Genomic DNA, 19,349 nt, shown 5'->3' on the forward strand with positions numbered 1-19,349 from the left:
ATCATGGGTTTGTTTTTCTAGGAATGCATGAACCGATGAAAAGCAATACCTTGAATGCAATACAAGTTGGTTTGAATGAAGTTTTCTGCCAAATGCATAAATATAAATGTGCCAATCAATACACAATTTTGATTCAGTTTTCTGTGCATATGCATTTAATAATGAACATGTGTAAATGTAATCAGTGCTTATGAAAGAATTTATGTGGATTGCGATCAACAGTTTCATGAGCTTTGGGCTGGACCAGAATTACAAACCTCCAGAAGATCCGTAGCAGACTGGTGCAGTTAAAGTGTTAAGGTTTGAACATGTGACCGCAGTGTAATGTCTGGCCTACAGCTGTGTTCAGACTGACGGCGTACCTCCTGCACAGCTGGCTGAGCACTGCGAGCGAACGATGGCCCACGTGTAGTTGTGTTTGGGCTGGTTGCGTCGCTCTGTATGCTCTTTGGTTAGTGTGTATTCCCACTGAATGCCCGGGTTCCAGCCCTGCATGAGAACCTGTGCAGGGACAAACACACAAGACCTAATGAACACCATCCACCTCACAGGAAATCTCACATCCTTTCTTCTTCATCTCTTGAGTCTGTTTTACGACAGAATGCTGTCCACATGCTGTGATGTTGAACGATGTCTCCTGCTATCAGAACATTCTGTCATTAACACATTCAAATCTGTTAACTATAATCTCATTCCTTAGAGGAACACAAATAGTTTCCATCTGCATGATAAAAGAGTCAATGACATATAAATATCAATGAAGTGAAAGAGCATTTAAAAATTGAAGTAAAAAAAAGAGCTTATTAATTAACCGATTAATGTTGGTTTCATATGGTTTTGGAATTTTTTTAAATAACATTATAATATTTGAATTGACATATTTGAAAGTGACAGTAATAATTATTTTTTATTAGACCTTGAATAAATGTGTACACATTACAATTGTATTTTTTTTTTTTTTTCAAGTAAACATCAAGTTTTTGGGAAGTCGGACCATATTCCAACTAACTATGGATTTAAATAAAACAGTGAAATTATTAGATATTTGAAGAGACTTGTTGACAAGAAGGACTGCAGGTATTCTCTCTATGATATCATTTTCAGTCCATCAGTTAATGACTAAAGCCAAAAGCTGCATGTTTGTAAGAAACATTTGCTTTTGGACAAAATACGAATCCATAATAACACTTCCTGTTGTCTCACACATACATATATTTGTTTAGAGCTGTTTTGGACTCTTTTGGCTTGAAAACGGTGCATTTGAGATGAACACTTTACACTATAACACCAGAATTTGGCAAGCAGTATGATTAGATTAGAATAGATTAGATTCAACTTTATTGTCATTGCACATGTAAGGTACAAGGCAAAGAAATGCAGTTAGCAAAACCAGAAGTACAATAAGCAGTAAGTACAGGATAATGGCAATACAATTATGTAATTATGGCAGATAAAAAAGTTACAGGCATCTACTACCTCAACCACCAGTGTCTCATTGGTGGGTCCAGTGGAGGTGAGGCTCTCTGGACGATTGTAGGGTCTCTTGTAGTCAAACACAGCCCCAGCGATGGAGTGTCGTCCGGACCAGTCCACGGTCCAGTGTCCGTTCAGGTAGTACTTCCTCTGCAGATTCCTCAGGGCCAGATAAGAGCTGGAGGAGTTGAGCTCCGTCACACGGATGCTGCGCGCTCCAGACGGTATGGTCACCACACGGTAGTACTCTACACAAGACAATGCAATTATTATAGTTAAATGCAATTTTGAATGCAATTACTGTTTTACCTATTATTATTTTTTGGATTACATAGACATCATTATTTTCTTTTGAGTCACTTATAAGGTTCAAAACTTAAAACTATATTTACATAAATCTATTATAATAAATGTGACACAAATGTGCAAAATGATATTTGAGAAAATACTATTTTTATTTATCTATTGTAGGAAGGGAAAACATGGATAAAACACGATTAATCAGGACATATAATTGTAGAAATGAACATGTTATTTTTCCCAGCCCAAGTACGAGTGCTGTTCATACAGAGAGATGCCTATGTAGATCGTGCATGCGTTCAGAGAGTAAAGACAGACACATACGGCTCATGTAATGTTGTTTGGAGAACTGTCCTTTGTAGGTCTTGCAGGTGGAGTTGTCACCCTTACAGACGCCACACAGATCCGGCACGGCATTGGATCCCAGCATCCTATCACAGCCCACTCTCTGGAAAACACAGATCATGAGCTCTCAGCAAGCACTGAACACTGCTGATCATCATTCCAGTTACAACAGCTCAGTTTAATCAGATAAAAAGTCACCTCCATGGCGCTGTAATTGGCCGATTACGCTGTCAGTGTGATAATGCCCTTGTCCGCAAACTGGCATTAATGAGTCTAAAGATGGAAATGAATGGCTTAACTATAAATAAAAGAACTCACAAACTCTGACATCAGCCCTTGTGTCAAATCAAACTCTAAAAAATTACTTGTGATAGGTGACAGTCCAAAAGGTAAGAATAAATCTGCAACAATGAGTATCACTATAGAGTTTACCAAGGAACCCAAAATCAGATTTAGCCTCTTCATTTCAGAAGACAACAACAACACACCACTGCTAGATACACACACACACACACACTCACACACACGCACGCACGCACGTACACAAGCACACACACACACACATGTTGTATTAATAAAGAGGTACAAGATGCTCCACACTACAAAGATAATGTAGAGAAAGAAAACACAAGAGGGTAATAGTTTCAACATGCAAGTCCAAATACTCTCAGCTGGACGGTATGTTCATGTTCACTGTGACAAAAACATTTGTGTAATGTTTTCAGTGCAAGCTACTCATGTATAATCTAAAACATTGATCAACAATGACGATTCATCATTACTGCTTCTTTAAACTAAATCCGCTGAACTAAAATTGTTCTGGTCCACTGCAATTTGTCACAATTTCATACCAACACAATTTCTCTTCTAATATAACAGCAGATGAAGTCAAATTTAATGGAACAAAATATTAATGGGCTCTCTCGCCGAAGTCATCCAAACATTACACACAATATGAAACTGGTGTGTGTCCTTCAGAAAGATGTGTTTTTGTTTCTCTGAATGAAACTGAGATGAAATGCATTTGATCGCTCTGTCTCTCAAGAGGGATTTCCACTGCCGAAGAAAACATAAAACCAATCACTGGGAGAATTCACTACAGATGAATCCTCTTGAAAATCTCTGGCTTTAATGACAACACACAAACTGTGTCAGTAGTCCATTACCAGAGGAAAACAAAACAAACAACAGAACGATGGTTTTATCATATGTAGCCATGTATTACAAACTCAACAAACCACTGCAAAAGAAGGCAACAGACATAAGTAAAGAATATTTTGCATTTAACACATTTTCAGCTGAGAGTTACTAGGTTTCTTGCAAATGACTAGTCTAAGGCCAGCCAATATCTAACAGTGGAGGGGGTAATGCATTATGTTCAAGTAACTAGTAAAGTAACACATTACTTTTGAATTACCAAGAAAATATCTGAGAGTTGATGCTTCTGTCGATCTAGACTAAATGTCAAATGCATTTACTCACCTCACTTACACAAAAACAGATCCTGTATTCCTCAAAATGAGTAAAAACCGTCAAATGAAAACCTGCAATAATTAAATGCTTAAACAAATACCTTTTATGTATTTAATACCATTTTATTAATCAGTGTCTGTGCTGCTGACCAAATTCAACCAAACTAATAAACAAAAAGGACTCTAGATCATTTTTTTTTTTTTTTTGTGTTTGAGAAGAGAGTGTTGAACTTTCTTCTCTTGCGTCCCATTCTTCATGCAATCCAGAATGGCAGCACAGCTGAAAGATTTTGAGCTTTTCACATTTACATTTCCTACAGCCTAACACTTATTCATTTCACTTTTGGTGTGAAAGTGCTTTAATATTTGCCAAAAATAGAACTTTTTAATATTAAAGACAAGCAAGCAAGCTCGGACAAGATGATAGAAAGCAATGCAAAATTAATGTGACATTACTGACCGTAAAAAGTAACTAAATGACGCAATTAGTTACTTCTTTAGGGAGTACTGCAATATTGTAATGTATTTTTTTTTTTTTTTAATAACCTTCCCCAACACTGGTATCTACTGTTATAATATCTACAAAGACAGAGACTTACTTAAGACTTCAGGTTATACAGCATTTGCATCATGTCAGAATTCAAAATTGTGAATATTGTACATTACCTCACAAATGCCGTCGATGCAGACATTGGAGCTGTCCTGTGTGCAGAGCGTCCCATCCCTGACTTTACTGGAGAGGGCGAAGAAGAAGTCATAACCTTCAGCGAAGCAGTAGAGCTTACACACGTCCTGATCTGGAACAACACACACACAGAATATCAGGCAAAGTTTCCTAAAAACACAAGTCTTCTAAGATTTGTCGACAGTAAATTCAAAAGTATTCACCTATGGGTTATTTCCTGCTCTGTGACATTCTTAAAGAACAGCATATATCACATAGGATATTTATCTTAATTGACTCTCACAACTAATGAAGCCCAAGGAACTTGAGATTAAGTTGCAAGGAGGAAGACATCTGGAAATGGTTACAGAAAGACAGACAAAGCTCTGAATCTTCCTAGAACCACTACAAACTCTGTCCCAACTCAATCCTTTAATTAACTCACCTTTAAATCAGAGGGAAATAACTGGTTGTAATAAGTGCTCTTTTGATAAGTATGCTAAATTTTATTTGTTTTTCACAATGGCAATGTTAACCCAAAATCTAAAATTGGAGTTGTTTTTGCGCTTCCACAATCAACAAGAATATGGATCTAGCAACATTTCCTAATTGAGAAAGTCTCCAAAAATGGAAGAAATGTCAGAATCATGCTTTGTTTTTTATTTTATTTTCAGGAGTAACTAAAAAGATTGTTTCCATTAATGCAAACATGGATGAAACCAAACACTAGTGCTTGCTCAGTCATCCAATGATCTGCATTAAGCGTGAAGAAAAGCACATGTTAAAAACTATGAGGTACTTTGAAATATGGCAGATCTGTGATAGAACTTGACCCAACTTTCTCCATCTAATTCATCAGATATCAAGTCACTCATTCCTGCTTGAAGATGCATCATTTCTAAAGGACTGTGTAGAAACGAATGACTTTGAAAGTCATTTATATTCTTTTGGTGCGTACATGTGTTGAATTTATTGTGTGGTGAAAGAGAAAGACACATTTTCCATGTGTTACAATTTGGAGGAGTAACAGAAAAAGGTGTAAAACTCAAGGCCGTTAATATTATGTGAAGGCTATACATACTTCACTTCAGTCTAACTTCATAAATAATGTTCCTATCCAGAATCTTCTCAAAAGCTATGCCTCATCTCTTTCAAGCATCCCCTCAACCAGTTGAGATACAGGTTTAGACCAACCGTCCACGCGTGTGTAGGGTTTCCACTTGTAGTACCATCCACGGAAGGGTTTGCTGTTGAACTCGGCGCACTGGACAGCTCTGAAGTCCATGGTGTTTGGAGGACAGTCAGCAGTGTTACACAGTTTATAAGAGCGAGACGAGCCCGCGCAAAACCTGCCGCCATACATGGGCCTGAGAGAGAAGGAAAGATCATGAGACACGTCTTGATTTACAGCAACAGCAACTTCATTCAATCACTCACGGTTGCCAAGCGGCTGTAATGTTTGTTGTAGTAATGAGATGCATTGCCAGAGAAATTGAGATGTCGTTCTATTTTGACAAGGAATCAATTTTCTTGACACTTAAAATGAAATTTCTGTAGAGGATAGTGTTTGTATATAAAGTGCAGCAGTGCATAAAACATCATATGATGAACAAGATGAATGATTATCAGAGCACGAATCAAACCCACTTACAATGCCAGCAATTTTCCATGCAGGAGATTTTTATTATATTCCTGCTTGTGGGAAATGAAAAATCATGTAGAATTACAGTATTTCACATGAGATGGATCACGTGTGTCCCACTGTCTCCATTCCTGCGAGCCCTCCTTCTTCTATAGAGTTTTATGGCATCTAAAGCTGACTGGCTGAAAATGCTGTGTTTCCATCAGCAAAGATGAGAACATACACACAGTATCTGGTACTTCTGAAGTGTTTTGCTCTTGTGATGAGATTAAAGCAGAGAAAAATAGATATCTGAATTAAATTTGTGACATATAAGCAATTGAAAAGAGAATTTTTTTGAGAGAAGCCTCTTCTGCTCACCATGACTGCATTTATTCGATCAGACATACCATTTACAGTTACGGTTTAAAACAGCTGTTTTCTGTGTGAATATCTGTTAAGATGTAATGTATTTCAGTGATCAAATCTGTATTTTCAGCATCACTCCTCCAGTCTTCAGTGTCACATGATCTTCAGAAATCAGAATAATATTCTGATTTGCTGCTCAAGAAACATTTCTGATTACTATTAATGTTGAAAACCGTTCAATAGAAACTGAAATCCTGCTGAAAACATGAAGTTGTTGTGAACTGTCTCTTCAGACAGCGGGCCGTGGGTGTCCTGTACCTGGGGCTGCTGCAGTGTCTCTCTCTGTAGGTCACTCCACTCTCACAGCTTCTTGAGCAGCTGGACCAGCCAGACCAGGATGACCACTGACCATCAACCGGCTTAGGACCTTCATCACCCTGCTTTACACACTGACCCCGACGACACCACTGCAAGAACACACAGAAACACACATCAATCTGAGAGCGATAATGGTCTTTAAAGGTCTTTTTTTTCGTTCACCCCCAAAAAAATGAATGAACACCTGTAAGAAAACCAAAGGAGATTAATAAAAAAGTATAATTTCTCTTGTTTCCTTACACTGTAATCCACAAAATGAATGTAAATCTCCAAAATGCCAAAGAAGCACCATAAAAGAATCACAAAGATACATCTGCTGGATTTACATGATGCTCTTCATGAGGAACAGACTGAAATGTAGTCCTTGCTTGCTAGAAACTGAATATCAGATCCCACTTGTCTCACATGCCTCTGTGGATTTTCAGTGAGTAGCAACTTATATTTGGGTTTGTTGAATCATATGACTTCAGAAGATGTGGAATGAGGGCTGCATGATTCATTATCACATGTCAATTCACAAAGGCTATGATTTAATTAAATAAATGTGCATGCTGCATGTTTGAGGGCAACACTGTGTTCAATAACACGTGAGGAGCTCGTGATTTGCCGGTGTTTGCAGCATCTCAGATTGTTTTCCAGGAAATGCTGCTTCACTTGAAGTTTGAGCCACTTTAACATGCATTTGGAAACACAACATGCACACAACATGAATTATCAACAAAAGAGAAACTTAAGGGCTTCTTGGGCCATTAATATTAGTACTGTAATATTACAGGAGAAAAAAAAAAAAAAAAAATTATATATATATATATATATATATATATATATATATATATATATACAATATATACTTTTTTATAATATAAATCATTTTATTTTTAAATTGCATTTATAAATTACAATACAATTTTTTTGGGGGGAAAAAATAGCAATTAGACATTTTTCCCTTTCTCATTTTGTGCAGCCTTACATGGAATATCATGCATATCATTAATATAATGATTAATATAAACCTTTTTTTGTCTTTATTGAGCTGAACAGATGCAGTCTTTCAGATTCAATACAAAAAAATATATATATATTTTTTTTCACAAATTGACCTTCGGTGTTCTGCTGAAGAAGTTTTGGAAAGAAATTAGAGTGTGAAAATGATCGTTTGAATGGCCCAGCTTCACAGATTCATCTTAATTCCAATCAGGCATCGTTCCATCTAATTCATCTCTTTGTGAGAGGTTAAAGTGTGAATGAATGACAGTCCCAGTCCAGCACTCTTCACACCCTCTGTGTAACTCAAACCCAGTCTCTGTCTCATGTGACGGAGCAGATATTTCCTGTACGCAGATGGGCAGGATTCCTAGAAGAGACTGTCATCATTAGCACTGCGTACCGTCACTGGCTCTCGCTCTGGTTTAAACTGTTGTGTCTAATATATCACAAACCAAACACCTCCAGAACTTCCCCTCGAGGAACACGTGTGAAAGACATCCAGACCACCAGCGCTGGCCTCCGTATCAGCCAGAGACGAGGAGTGTGTGTTTGTAGGAGAAGAGCTCTTCCTCCCTGATCAGCAGAGCTCAGGACGGGACTGTAATTACCCTCACACCCCTAACCCACTTCAGTAATGCCCCAGGAGGTCAGCTGAGGCCCACATGAGCTCATTAAACCCAATCTGCTGTGAAGGGCCTGCATCAGTGGAAAGGCATCCTACGGGACGAGAGCAACGATGAAAACTGTATCTCATACAACACTGATTCATCTGTCTGTCCATTTGTGGGGCTGGCTGATGGATGAGGTTCAGACCACAGCACAAGTTCAGTTTCGGTGTATCAGACACCTTCTCTGTAGTTCAAGCAGCAAATATTTCATTGTAAAACCCAATCCACACCACACACTTACTGCATGTCTCGTAAAATCCACTTAAAGTGTCTAGTTAAAGTTAAAGATTGGGAATCTAGAAATGTATCCAGCAGTGTTCATAACTGGATTCACATTCATATGTGCTAATTTTCTCATTTAAAAGAAGTACACTTTAAAAATTAAATAAATCGTTTGATAGAAATAATATACCATAAAACAATATACTTCAGTGTGATATTTTCAGACACTCAGTTGCATAATAATTGCAATAAAAATTAAATGTAAGTTTAAATTTATAATAACTGCAATTTTGTCCCACTTAGTGCTTTTGTTGACCCACTTGAGTAGTACTGAAACACATCTAATTTCATAATGACTTCTATAGTCTATTTTCATTGCACTGACAAGCATTTATGATAAAGTAAAATATACTTAAAAGTCATTTTTATTGAAATTTGTATGCATTTGCACTTGTGATGATGAAGTTGCAACTTAGTGCATTTACAATAAATTAACTTTACATGTAATATCAAATAACACACTACAATTAAAATTATAATTAAGTACTTAACGTGCTTATGTTAGTGAACACATCAAAATAAGTATACTTCTTTAAAATGTGACAAAAAATTTATAAAACATGATTTAGAATGCACTTTAAATTAAAGTGTGAAACAGTCATGAGAGTGTCCCTCTTTAAGTGCACTTAAGTGGCCTTTATCTACTTAATATTACATTATTGGCACATAAAATACATGCTTCTTTTTTTTTCAAATCTTTTCCAGCCTCCTGTACAGTGACTTCTCACATGAATCTCCTCAGCTTCTCTTGTGAACGTCACCGTCAAGTTCTGGATTGTGTTTTTCGTGACTCTTTGCATGAATTGTTCACTCATTCATTTGGCTGGCATTCACCGCAGTCTCTCCCTGGAAACTCGTTTAAGACACTAAACATCTGTTAAAATCCCATCTGAAAGAACAACACAAACCCCTGAAAGGCTTTCTTTTAAGACTTCTTTTAATGTCACACGCTGAAGAACCACGAGAGGATGTTAATGATTAAACTCATTCAGTGACGAGAAACAAAGCGCTCGGCTTTTGTGCCACTTGAGCTGAGTGTGTGAGTGTGAGGTGATTTCTTTTTAAGTTGAGATGCTTCTGAAGACATGAATGCGTCCTGTGAGCGTGACTCACCATCTCTGGACCGCAGGCAGAGCCCTCGGCGGCTGGCATGAACTTGGTCTCACATTTTCTTCCGACCCGGTGGCACCACAGGGCTTTACAGATGTCCTGTGTGACACACATTGATATGGATGTATTAAAGAAGCTGTCACTGTGATAAAAGACTAACCAGCAGAGATCTCCCAAGAACTTTGACAGAAGTCTGAGCGATAGCTCTACCGAACAAATGAAAGATTACAGCACACTGTGTAATGGATCGACGTTCTTCATGTGCTGGATGAGTGCTTTACACAATAATGGCAGACTGTTTAAGCTCTCTGGATGCAATAATGACCTGTCTGGTTTGTTTTAGCTTTAGCATCACATCAAACACTCTGTATGTCTATGATTCTGCAACAAATGGAGCTTTTGTGTGTGTGTGTGTACTGGATTTTCTCTATGTTATGGGGACCAAATATCCCTTCAAAGATAGCAATAGCAGTAAATTTTGACCTTTTGGGGACAATTGTTTTGGTCTTCACTAGGAAACAAGCATATAAATCATATTTAATGAAGTTTTTGAGGGGTAGGGTTAGGGTAAAGGGATAGAAAATACAGCGTGGACAGTAGAGCAACCATTACACCTATGGAATGAACCCATAAAACATGGAAACCCAACATGTGTGTGTGTTAGAGATAAAACAGTCATAGGAGAGATTGGCATATACTGGAGCATTTTAATTCATCTTTATTTTACTTCCCCAAAAATTATTTTTAATGGTTCTGCTGGTAACACTTTAATTTAGGGCCAAATCTCACTATTAACAAGTTGCATTTTACTAGCATATTGGCTGTTTATTAGTACTTATAAACACTGTTGGGAGCGTTACTTTAAAAACGTAATTAGTTATAGTTACTCACTACTTGTTCCAAAAAGTAACTGAGTTAGTAACTGAATTACTCTATAATAAAAGTAACTCATTACCAGGGAAAGTAACTATTTGCGTTACTGTAAAAAGAAAAGAAAAAGTTGCTATATGTCGAAGATTTTTTTTTTTTTTTTTTACGGTTTTCACAAGTCAGTTACAATTAGTAGAACAGACAGGTGTTCGTACATAACTTTCGATATTTATTGCATGTCAACGTTTTATCCTGCACTTCAAGTATTATATTTGTAAGAAAAGTGTTTTTGGCCACTAGCTTTGTAAATGCGTGTGACACACATTGCATGTACACATCACATGTGACTTTGACCACAATGAATTTGAAGTAGTGCTTATATCTTCACCTTGAAAATGGCAGCTTTTCATCAGATTGCTCCTGATTCGCCATCTCTGCTGTGGCTGCGAATCTTTGTGTAGCTGTTGCGTGTGTGTTGTGTGTGTGTGTGTGCGTGTTTGGCGCCGCTGGCTCATGTGCCGGCATGTGTGTAAAAACACTGGCTCTGATTGGCTACCATGAAACACATGACTCTGCCTTACCCAATCATAATCGCTTATCTCGTTATTAGCCCACCTCCTCACTCGCTGTGTGAGCCAGGGGTGCGTTCGGATTAGTTTATTAAATTAATGCATAGTAACGTGCCGCATTTAACGTCCAGTAATAGTAACGGCGTTGTAACGACAGGAAAAGTAATTAGTTACATTACCCCGTTACTGAAAAATAACGTCGTTACCTAACACAGTTCTTTTAAACGCCATTATTCCAAACACTGCTTATAAAGCACACATTCATGCCTTATCCTGTGCGAGCATAGTTTAGATTCTTTAATCACCCAGTACCTAAACTTTACAACTACCTTGCTAACTATTAATAAGCAGCAAAAAGGAGTTTACTGCAGCGAAAGTCATAGTTAACAGTTAGTTAGTAGAGAATTGGTCACCAAACTAACGTGTGACCTTTCTGACTTTAAAAATGTTAGGATTTCTTCTATTTTTTACTTTGCCCTTAGCAACATTTTAAATGATTTTCCTTTTCTGTAAATAAATAAATAAAAAAGTTGATGGTTTTACATTCAAATGAAGAAATTAAGTCAATCATAATATTAGTATTGTAATTTTACAGCTGTTATTTAAAATGAAATGAAGTCAATTAGATTTCCATATACAAATGTGAGTGATTCTGCAACTAACATCATTGAATTTCTAAATGGCAGGTAAGAACTTCTGACTTATCTGGACTTCTGGCCTCACCCGTACCACCCTTTTGAAATGTCTTTTAACTTTAACCTTACTATAATTATAAAAAGTGTCAAAATAATAATAAAATTAAATTGTGTTAAGGGTAAAAAAAAATTATTCTTGTTTTCTGACCTTTAAAAATATTTTTTTCAGTTCTGTTACGTAAGACAGAAACAGAATGTAAATGCAAAACGCTATTAATTAACTCAGCACAATGGTCAGAATAAAGACAATGATGATAGCAACACAGTAGCACAGGCGGGCGGACACAATGCAGGATGGAACTGTGGCGCAGGGACCTCGGTGGACAACTGGTGAAGGTGCTCATTAGGTATTCCGGTAGTGTAGTAAACCCTCGAGACAGTGCTCAGTGATCCAGTGCTGAGTAAGAAATCCGGGGAAGAAACGACGACGACACGGGGAATCCAATCCGACTAGACAGACACAGGAACAGGTACAGGAACACACCGGGAAGCACAACGATCTGACAACATGAGACACTGGTTACTGAACTTATAAAGGGAACAAACAATAGAATCCAGCTGGCGCTACTGATCACCGCTGATCAGTGACCACGCCCACAGACACACACAACAGCACACTAGACGAGAGAGAGACAGTGAATTAATGACCGGGACTGGCAGATTAATGGGTGCCCAAAACACAGGTTTGATCTTTGATACATGGAAGGCAGGATGGATTCTCCTGTACGTAGGAGGAAGTTTGAGTCGGACTGCCACCAGACTAATGGCGATCGGCCTTGGCCTTGGTGCGCACCCCCACTTGGAGAAGAGTCTCACAGGCTCTAGTCCAAGTGTGGTGACACCTCTGGACGAAGGGGTGAGCGGAAGGGACCGCGACTTCAGATTCCGTACTAGCAAAAACTGGTGGCTGGTAACCTAAACTACATTCAAACGGAGTAAGGCTCGTGGATGACACTGGTAATGAATTGTGGGCGTACTCCACCACAGTGGCGGCTACTGGTCTGTCAGAGAGGGGAAGCTCATTTTCAGCTTACATCATAAAATTGTCTATTTATTTAAAAGTAAATTCTGCCCTATGTTCCTTTTCAAGAAAATGGTCTGTGACCCTGTCGTACCAACTAGGAGTCTTTTCAAGTGACTTGACCAGTGTCCTCTCAATGGCCAGCAGAGCTAGGCTGCTTAAACAGCCTTGGCCCATTGTGTTTCGGGTGGAGGACTTGAGTTGCTTTAAACAGGAGAAGCTCCTTTCTACACCTGCAGATGTAGCTCCAATTGTTGCCACTAATGAGAACAGTTTGTAAAGCTGAGGCATTGCACTGTCCAACTCCGTGTCTTTAAGGAACACCAAGTAATCACACAGCTTTCCCCTGTTACCCTGCAAGTCCTGATCTGAATACAGGACTTGAAGTTCTGACCTCAGTCTTCCTGAATCAAAGTGATGGCCATAACTTTTCAGGACACTTTGGAAGGCCTTCTCTGGAAATACCTGTCTCATGTCATCAAATTTCCCTGGATTGACTAATTCTAAGAAGAGCATGCTTTCCAAATTTTAAAAATGTCGAGGAATCTGCTCCAAGATGTTATCAAGGATGGCCATGTACAGATTTCTGTATCACACTTGGGGATCCTGCAATTGGGTCAGACGGCGCTTTCTCATGGGCTCATCTCGTGGGTCTGATGTGAGATCTGCTGTTTTGGCATTAATGGCTTGGACAATATCAAAGACCACATCAGTCTCAGAGAAGATTTGTTCATATGTGTACAACATGAACACAAACTCAAAATCAGTTTCCTCACAAAGCCTTTGGCACAATCCAGTGTATCATCATCCATTGTTGATATAGCAAACAATGACAGAGAGTTGGGCACGGCAGGATATATCAGTTGTTTCATCCACCTGCCATCCAAAAATGCCCTGTCAAAGTTAGACAGATCTCCAAACCCCACCTTTGATCAAACAACACATCCGTGAGATGGTTTTATCAAGAGGCATGGCCAGCAGTACATTTTATTTGTCACAGCACTTCCAGTCAGCCAGCTAACTTTGTCATACCAGGAGAGCTGAAAAGACCTGTTATTTTTCCCTATCTTTTGCACTAAATCAATCTTAGGTGTTTATCTGCCCTGCTGTTTAATTCTAAGTTTTTCCTCTTAAGGAACACTTTCAAATGGCTTCGCCAAAATCAGGTCGAGAATATTAGCACCGTCTGCCATCGTGCACAGTTTCACCCACAACGCTAGCCTAGCCTATTAACGTTATATGAATGAATGAATGAATGAATGAATGAAGGAATGAATGAATGAACGATCTAAAAAAAATATTAAACTTTGTAAAACTGAAACAAGGAATGTGGTGTATAATTGTGTGAAATGTATGATGAAAATCAAGCAATTTCGCCAAGCAAATATCAAAGAAATAGGTTGCAGCAGTTTGTATTTCGACTGAACTTGAGAAATCCGCGATGGGACTGAACGCGAATAGCTTCAGTGATTCCTTATAGTACAGAATCGCTGTCAGTCAAAAGGAGATGCAGTCTTTTGACAGGACCCTCCAATCATCACGCAGAAGCTTGGAGTCCGGGCCAGCCCACTCCCCATTCACCCCCAGAGACGCTGAGCGTCCGTGGGCGGGACATAATCGCAGCGTTTATCCAATGACCGTCTAGTTTCGAAGCGCTGAAAAAAACCGTTCAAAGCAGCCCCATTGAAGTCAATGGACGCTGGGCTTCAATAGGGAAATGCACTGTGACGCTGCGGGAATGTATGAGAAGGAAATCGAGTCAGCCGACCTGCTATATGTAACTGATTCTGAACGAACTCGTCTTTGAGATGAACGTTTTCTAACGCATTTTTAGTCAATAAAATGTTAATACACTAGTACATATTAATTTTGTGACATTATAAGGGAAGCCGAGCTTGCAGTCTTAAAGAAATCGCCACTGCTCCACCATAGAAAGTTGTTGGCTCCAAGAGGAAGGATTCTTGGAAACCAAACATCGCAATGCTCACTCCAGATCTTGGTTGGCTCTCTTTGTTTAACCATTGCTTTGGGGATGAAACACCGAAGAGAGAAAACTTACAAGTAATAACTTACAAAATTCTTGCCAAAATTTGGACACAAATTGGGGTCCCCTGTCGGAAACCACATCCATCGGGAGGCCATGTAAGCGAAAGACATGATCTATGACAGCAACCGCTGTTTCCTTGGCTGAGGGTAATTTGGGGAGGGGATAAAATGAGCCGCCTTCGAAAACCGGTCCACGACAGTTAAAACGACCGTCTTGCCCTGGGAGGCCGGGAGTGCGGTAATAAAATCTAGCGCAATGTGGGACCAGGGTCTCGAAGGGACTGACAGCGGTTGGAGTGGGGGTCTGGGGGTCGTTTGGAAGTCTTTCCAGTGGCACAAACCGTGCAAGCCAAAACAAAACTGTGGATGTCGCGAGCCATTAATGGCCACCAGAATCGTTGTTTCACCGAAAAACTGGTGCGATTTACTCCTGGATGACACGCTATACTGGAGCAATGACCCCACTGAATGACGTCAGACCGATACTCCTCTGGCACAAACAACAGGTTCAGTGGGCAATCGGGCGGAGGCGTTACCCCTTCTAAGGCTTTCATAACCTTCGATTCGACCTCCCATCTGAGAGTAGAGACCACTAATGTCTCGGGTAAAATACACTCTGGAGTAGACGGGAATTCAGAATGGTCAAAAATACGAGATAAAGAATTGGGTTTGATGTTTTTGGAACCCGGGCGGTACGAAAGAGAAAAGTCAAAACGTCCGAAAAAAAGTGCCCACCAAGCCTGCTTAGAGTTGAGTTTTTTAGCGGTACTAATATATTCTAGGTTCTTGGAATGGGTCCAAACGATAAAAGGTACCCCTTACCCTTCTAACCAGTGATGCCATTCCTCCAGTGCTAACTTGACTGCCAACAACTCTCTGTTACCAATGTCAAAGTTACGTTTGGCAGGTGACAATCGATGAGACAAAAACGCGCAAGGATGCATCTTGTCGTCTGTGGAAGAATGTTGGGAAAGAACTGCTCCTACCCCCACCTCTGACGCGTCGACCTCCACCACGAACTGACGTGATGGATCAGAGGCAACGAGGATGGGAGCCGAAACGAAGCGGCTCTTAAGTTTGGCAAATACAGCTTCCGCTGTATCAGACCACCTAAATGTAATTCTGGGGGAGGTCAGAGCAGTCAGAGGCGTGACTAGTTGGCTGAAGTTGCGAATAAAACGCCGATAAAAATTGGCAAAACCCAGACACCTCTGTAGGGCCTTACGGGACCTCAAAACGGGAATCTGGACTTGGCCAATCTATCACAGCCTTAACTTTGTCAGGATCCATATGCATTCCCTCAGGCGAGATGATGTACCCTAGAAAGGGAACAGATTGTGCATGAAAAACGCATTTCTCTGCCTTGACAAAAAGCTCATTCTCTAGCAACCTCTGAAGCACTTGCCTGACGTGCTGAACGTGTTCCCTGGAGAGAAGAGGAAAAGATCAATATGTCATCCAGGTAAACATATATGAATTGGTCAACCATATCTCTCAGCACGTCATTGACGAGTGTCTGGAAGACCGCTGGCGAATTGGATAGCCCGAAAGGCATAACCAAGTATTCAAAGTGCCCCCTTAGGGGTATTAAACGCGGTCTTCCATTCATCACCTTTCCTTATATGAACCAAATGATAAGCGTTACTTAAATCCAATTTTGTGAAGATGGATGATCCCTGTAATCGCTCGAAGGCTGAATACATCAACAGCAAAGGATAAGTATTATTTACTGTTATGTTGTTCAACCCTCGGTAATCAATGCACGGTCGCAGAGACCCAAAAAAGAACCCCGCCCCCACTGGAGATGAGGAAGGTCTAATGAATTTGGATGCTAGAGAATCCAAAATATATTTCTCCATAGCCTCCCTCTCTGGAACAGAATGTGAATATAACTTGCCCCTAGGCGGAGACTCACCTGGCACTAAGTCTATGGCACAGTCGTAGGGACGATGTGGAGGAAAAGAAGCAGCACGAGACTTACTGAACACGTCTCTCAGGTCCTGGTACTCTTCGGGCACGTTAGATAAATTCACTGCCTCCTCCTGAAAAACAGACACAGGTACAGACGCACACGCAGACACTAGACATGACCCATGACACGTATTACTCCACATAGACACAGAATTGTGCCCCAAATCGACTCTGGGATTATGCTGTGTGAACCAAGGATGACAAAGTATGATAGATGCCAGAGGTGAGTTCATGAGGAGGAATGTTATTGTCTCAGTGTGGTTGCCAGACGTGATGAGAGTGATGGGTTCAGTAGCGTGTGAAACGTTTGGAAGCTGTTGTCCATTAAGAGCATTGACAGAAATCTTGTACGTGAGAGGGGTGATAGGAATGTGAAGACGGTGAGCCATTTTTAAGTCCATAAAATTACCTTCTGCCCCCGAATCCAGTAAGGCCTTGGTGTCATGTGTGCTGGTTGCCCACCTTAGTCTTACCGGAAGGAGATTAGTTGATGATGGTGAGGATGAGGTCTTCTCGGTGGAGATCCCACCCGATAGTAGCCTCATAGTTACTACCGGGCTTGATCTTTTACCGGGCATGAGTGAATGAAGTGGCCCGCCCTCCCACAGTATAGGCACAGTTCTTGGGACCTCCGCCATTCTCTCTCCTCCCGGGAAAGCCGAGCTCTACCCACCTGCATGGGCTCAGGGTCGTAAAGGGGACTGACCGTATCCAGGTTCTCAGAGCGCATGGTCTCCGTGCCGGGAAACGGATGGTCCTGTTGGAAGTGACCCATTCTGCTCAGCCGAGCATCCACTCATAGTGCTAACTCGATTAGTCCATTGAGACTGGTAGGAAGGTCCAGCATATAAATCTCTCTCTGGACACGGTCAGCCAACCCATGCAGGAATCTGTCCCACTGCGCCTCCTCGCTCCATCTGCACTCTGCAGCCAGGGTGTGGAACTGGATCGAATATTCCGACACCGAACCTTTACCTTGGCGGAGATCGGCGAGTAGTCTGGCTGCCCCCCTACCCACCACCGCATGAACGAAAACCCTCTTCATCTCCTCAGAGAGTGCCTGGAACGAGGCGCAGCATGGGCCTTGATTCTCCCACACCGCAGTTCCCCAGAGAGCCGCCTTGCCCGATAACAGCGTCAACACAAACGCCACTTTGGACTGTTCCTGATCAAACGTCCGAGGCTGTAATGCAAAGTGCATAGAGTTCCTTTGGAATTAATAAAGAATTATTTTTTTTTTTATGACAAAGAATCACTGTCCTCAAGCGATTGTCCTAAATACTGCTGTCAGTACCACTGCATCAAACATTCAGAGAACAGCTGAGGTTATTATCATGGAGATGAGAAGTGACAGGCCTGAACATCTCTGCCAAACGCAAATGCTTTACGTTTTACATCTTGCCATGAGAGTAGCTTTATTAAAACTAGGAAGTACTGCAGAATTTATATTCAGAAACAACCCATTTCTTTTTTTCTTGTCTCCTTTTTTTGTGTTAGCACATTACACCCGTATCCACTTGAAGGTTGACCATTAGAGTATAGTTTGAAGAATATATTTTTTTTTTTAAATTGAGAACTAATCAAAAATGTCCCCCACTAAAGTATACTTTATGATACATACTCTACTGCATAGTTAAATTTAACAATTTAGATATCCTAAAAGTGTTTTACTGGATGGCTCCCATATATCTACATTTTCATCACAACACTCCTCTCATTCACCGGCTCTGTGAGAAGAATGAGTAATGGCTGCACGCTTTACGTGTCCGGATTACTCACATCTGGATTATTGTATCATATTTTGACAATGGGAGCACAGATGGGAGGAAAAGGCGGCAGTTTGCCAGAGTGATCACGGTCCAAATCCCAGCACAAGTTCTGCAGTTGTGTGTTAAAGTGAGACCTCCTGGAATCTGTCCCTGCTGCTCCTGCTGAGCATGAGGAGAGCAATCACACAGCACTCGTCTCAGCCCATCATGGTCCCGTGGCCAGACAGTATCAAGATGCTAATTCACAGTGAAAGCAGAGGGAGCTCAGCATGACTGAAGATCGTCTTTGTGCTTTGCTCTTACAGTCAAATGTAAATTCATCTTCAAATTTCCATTTGATGTTTACACAGATTATGAATTTAAGAAACACTTCACTATCCAACACTATCATGTTTTTGTAATGCTATACTATTTATTGTCACAAAATTATGAGTTTAAAAACCTCAATTTTAAAAATATGATTTTTTTACTCCATTTTGGGTACTTATCTACTTATACACTACTGATCAAATGTTTGGGGATGGTAAGATTGTTTTTGAGTCTCTTCTGTTCTCTAAGGCTGTAATTATTTGATCGAAAATAGAGTACAGTACAAAAAAAAAAAAAAAAATCTGTGTGAATATACTGTCAAATGTAATTTATTTCTGTGATGTGCTGCTGTATTTTCAGCATCATTCCTCCAGTCTTCAGTGTCACAAGATCTTCAGAAATCATTCTAATAACATTTCTGATTATTATC

The 19,349-nt window shown here is 40.1% G+C and overlaps 1 protein-coding gene across 2 annotated transcripts in view; it reads right to left on the reverse strand.

Moving 5' to 3' along the window:
* Positions 1–19,349, reverse strand: part of LOC128030921 (A disintegrin and metalloproteinase with thrombospondin motifs 16) — a 74,380-nt gene that overhangs the window by 15,238 nt on the left and 39,793 nt on the right. For both annotated transcript variants that reach the window (XM_052619009.1, XM_052619010.1), the window contains 7 exons: positions 9,673–9,768; positions 6,563–6,711; positions 5,449–5,621; positions 4,257–4,387; positions 2,098–2,221; positions 1,477–1,721; positions 363–501 (listed from right to left, as the gene is read on the reverse strand). In XM_052619009.1, coding sequence (XP_052474969.1) covers positions 363–501; positions 1,477–1,721; positions 2,098–2,221; positions 4,257–4,387; positions 5,449–5,621; positions 6,563–6,711; positions 9,673–9,768 — 1,057 coding nt within the window. The remainder of the gene's footprint in view (positions 1–362; positions 502–1,476; positions 1,722–2,097; positions 2,222–4,256; positions 4,388–5,448; positions 5,622–6,562; positions 6,712–9,672; positions 9,769–19,349) is intronic.

The sequence above is a fragment of the Carassius gibelio genome, chromosome A16 (genome assembly GCF_023724105.1).
Source record: "Carassius gibelio isolate Cgi1373 ecotype wild population from Czech Republic chromosome A16, carGib1.2-hapl.c, whole genome shotgun sequence".
Taxonomy (NCBI): Eukaryota; Metazoa; Chordata; class Actinopteri; order Cypriniformes; family Cyprinidae; genus Carassius; species Carassius gibelio.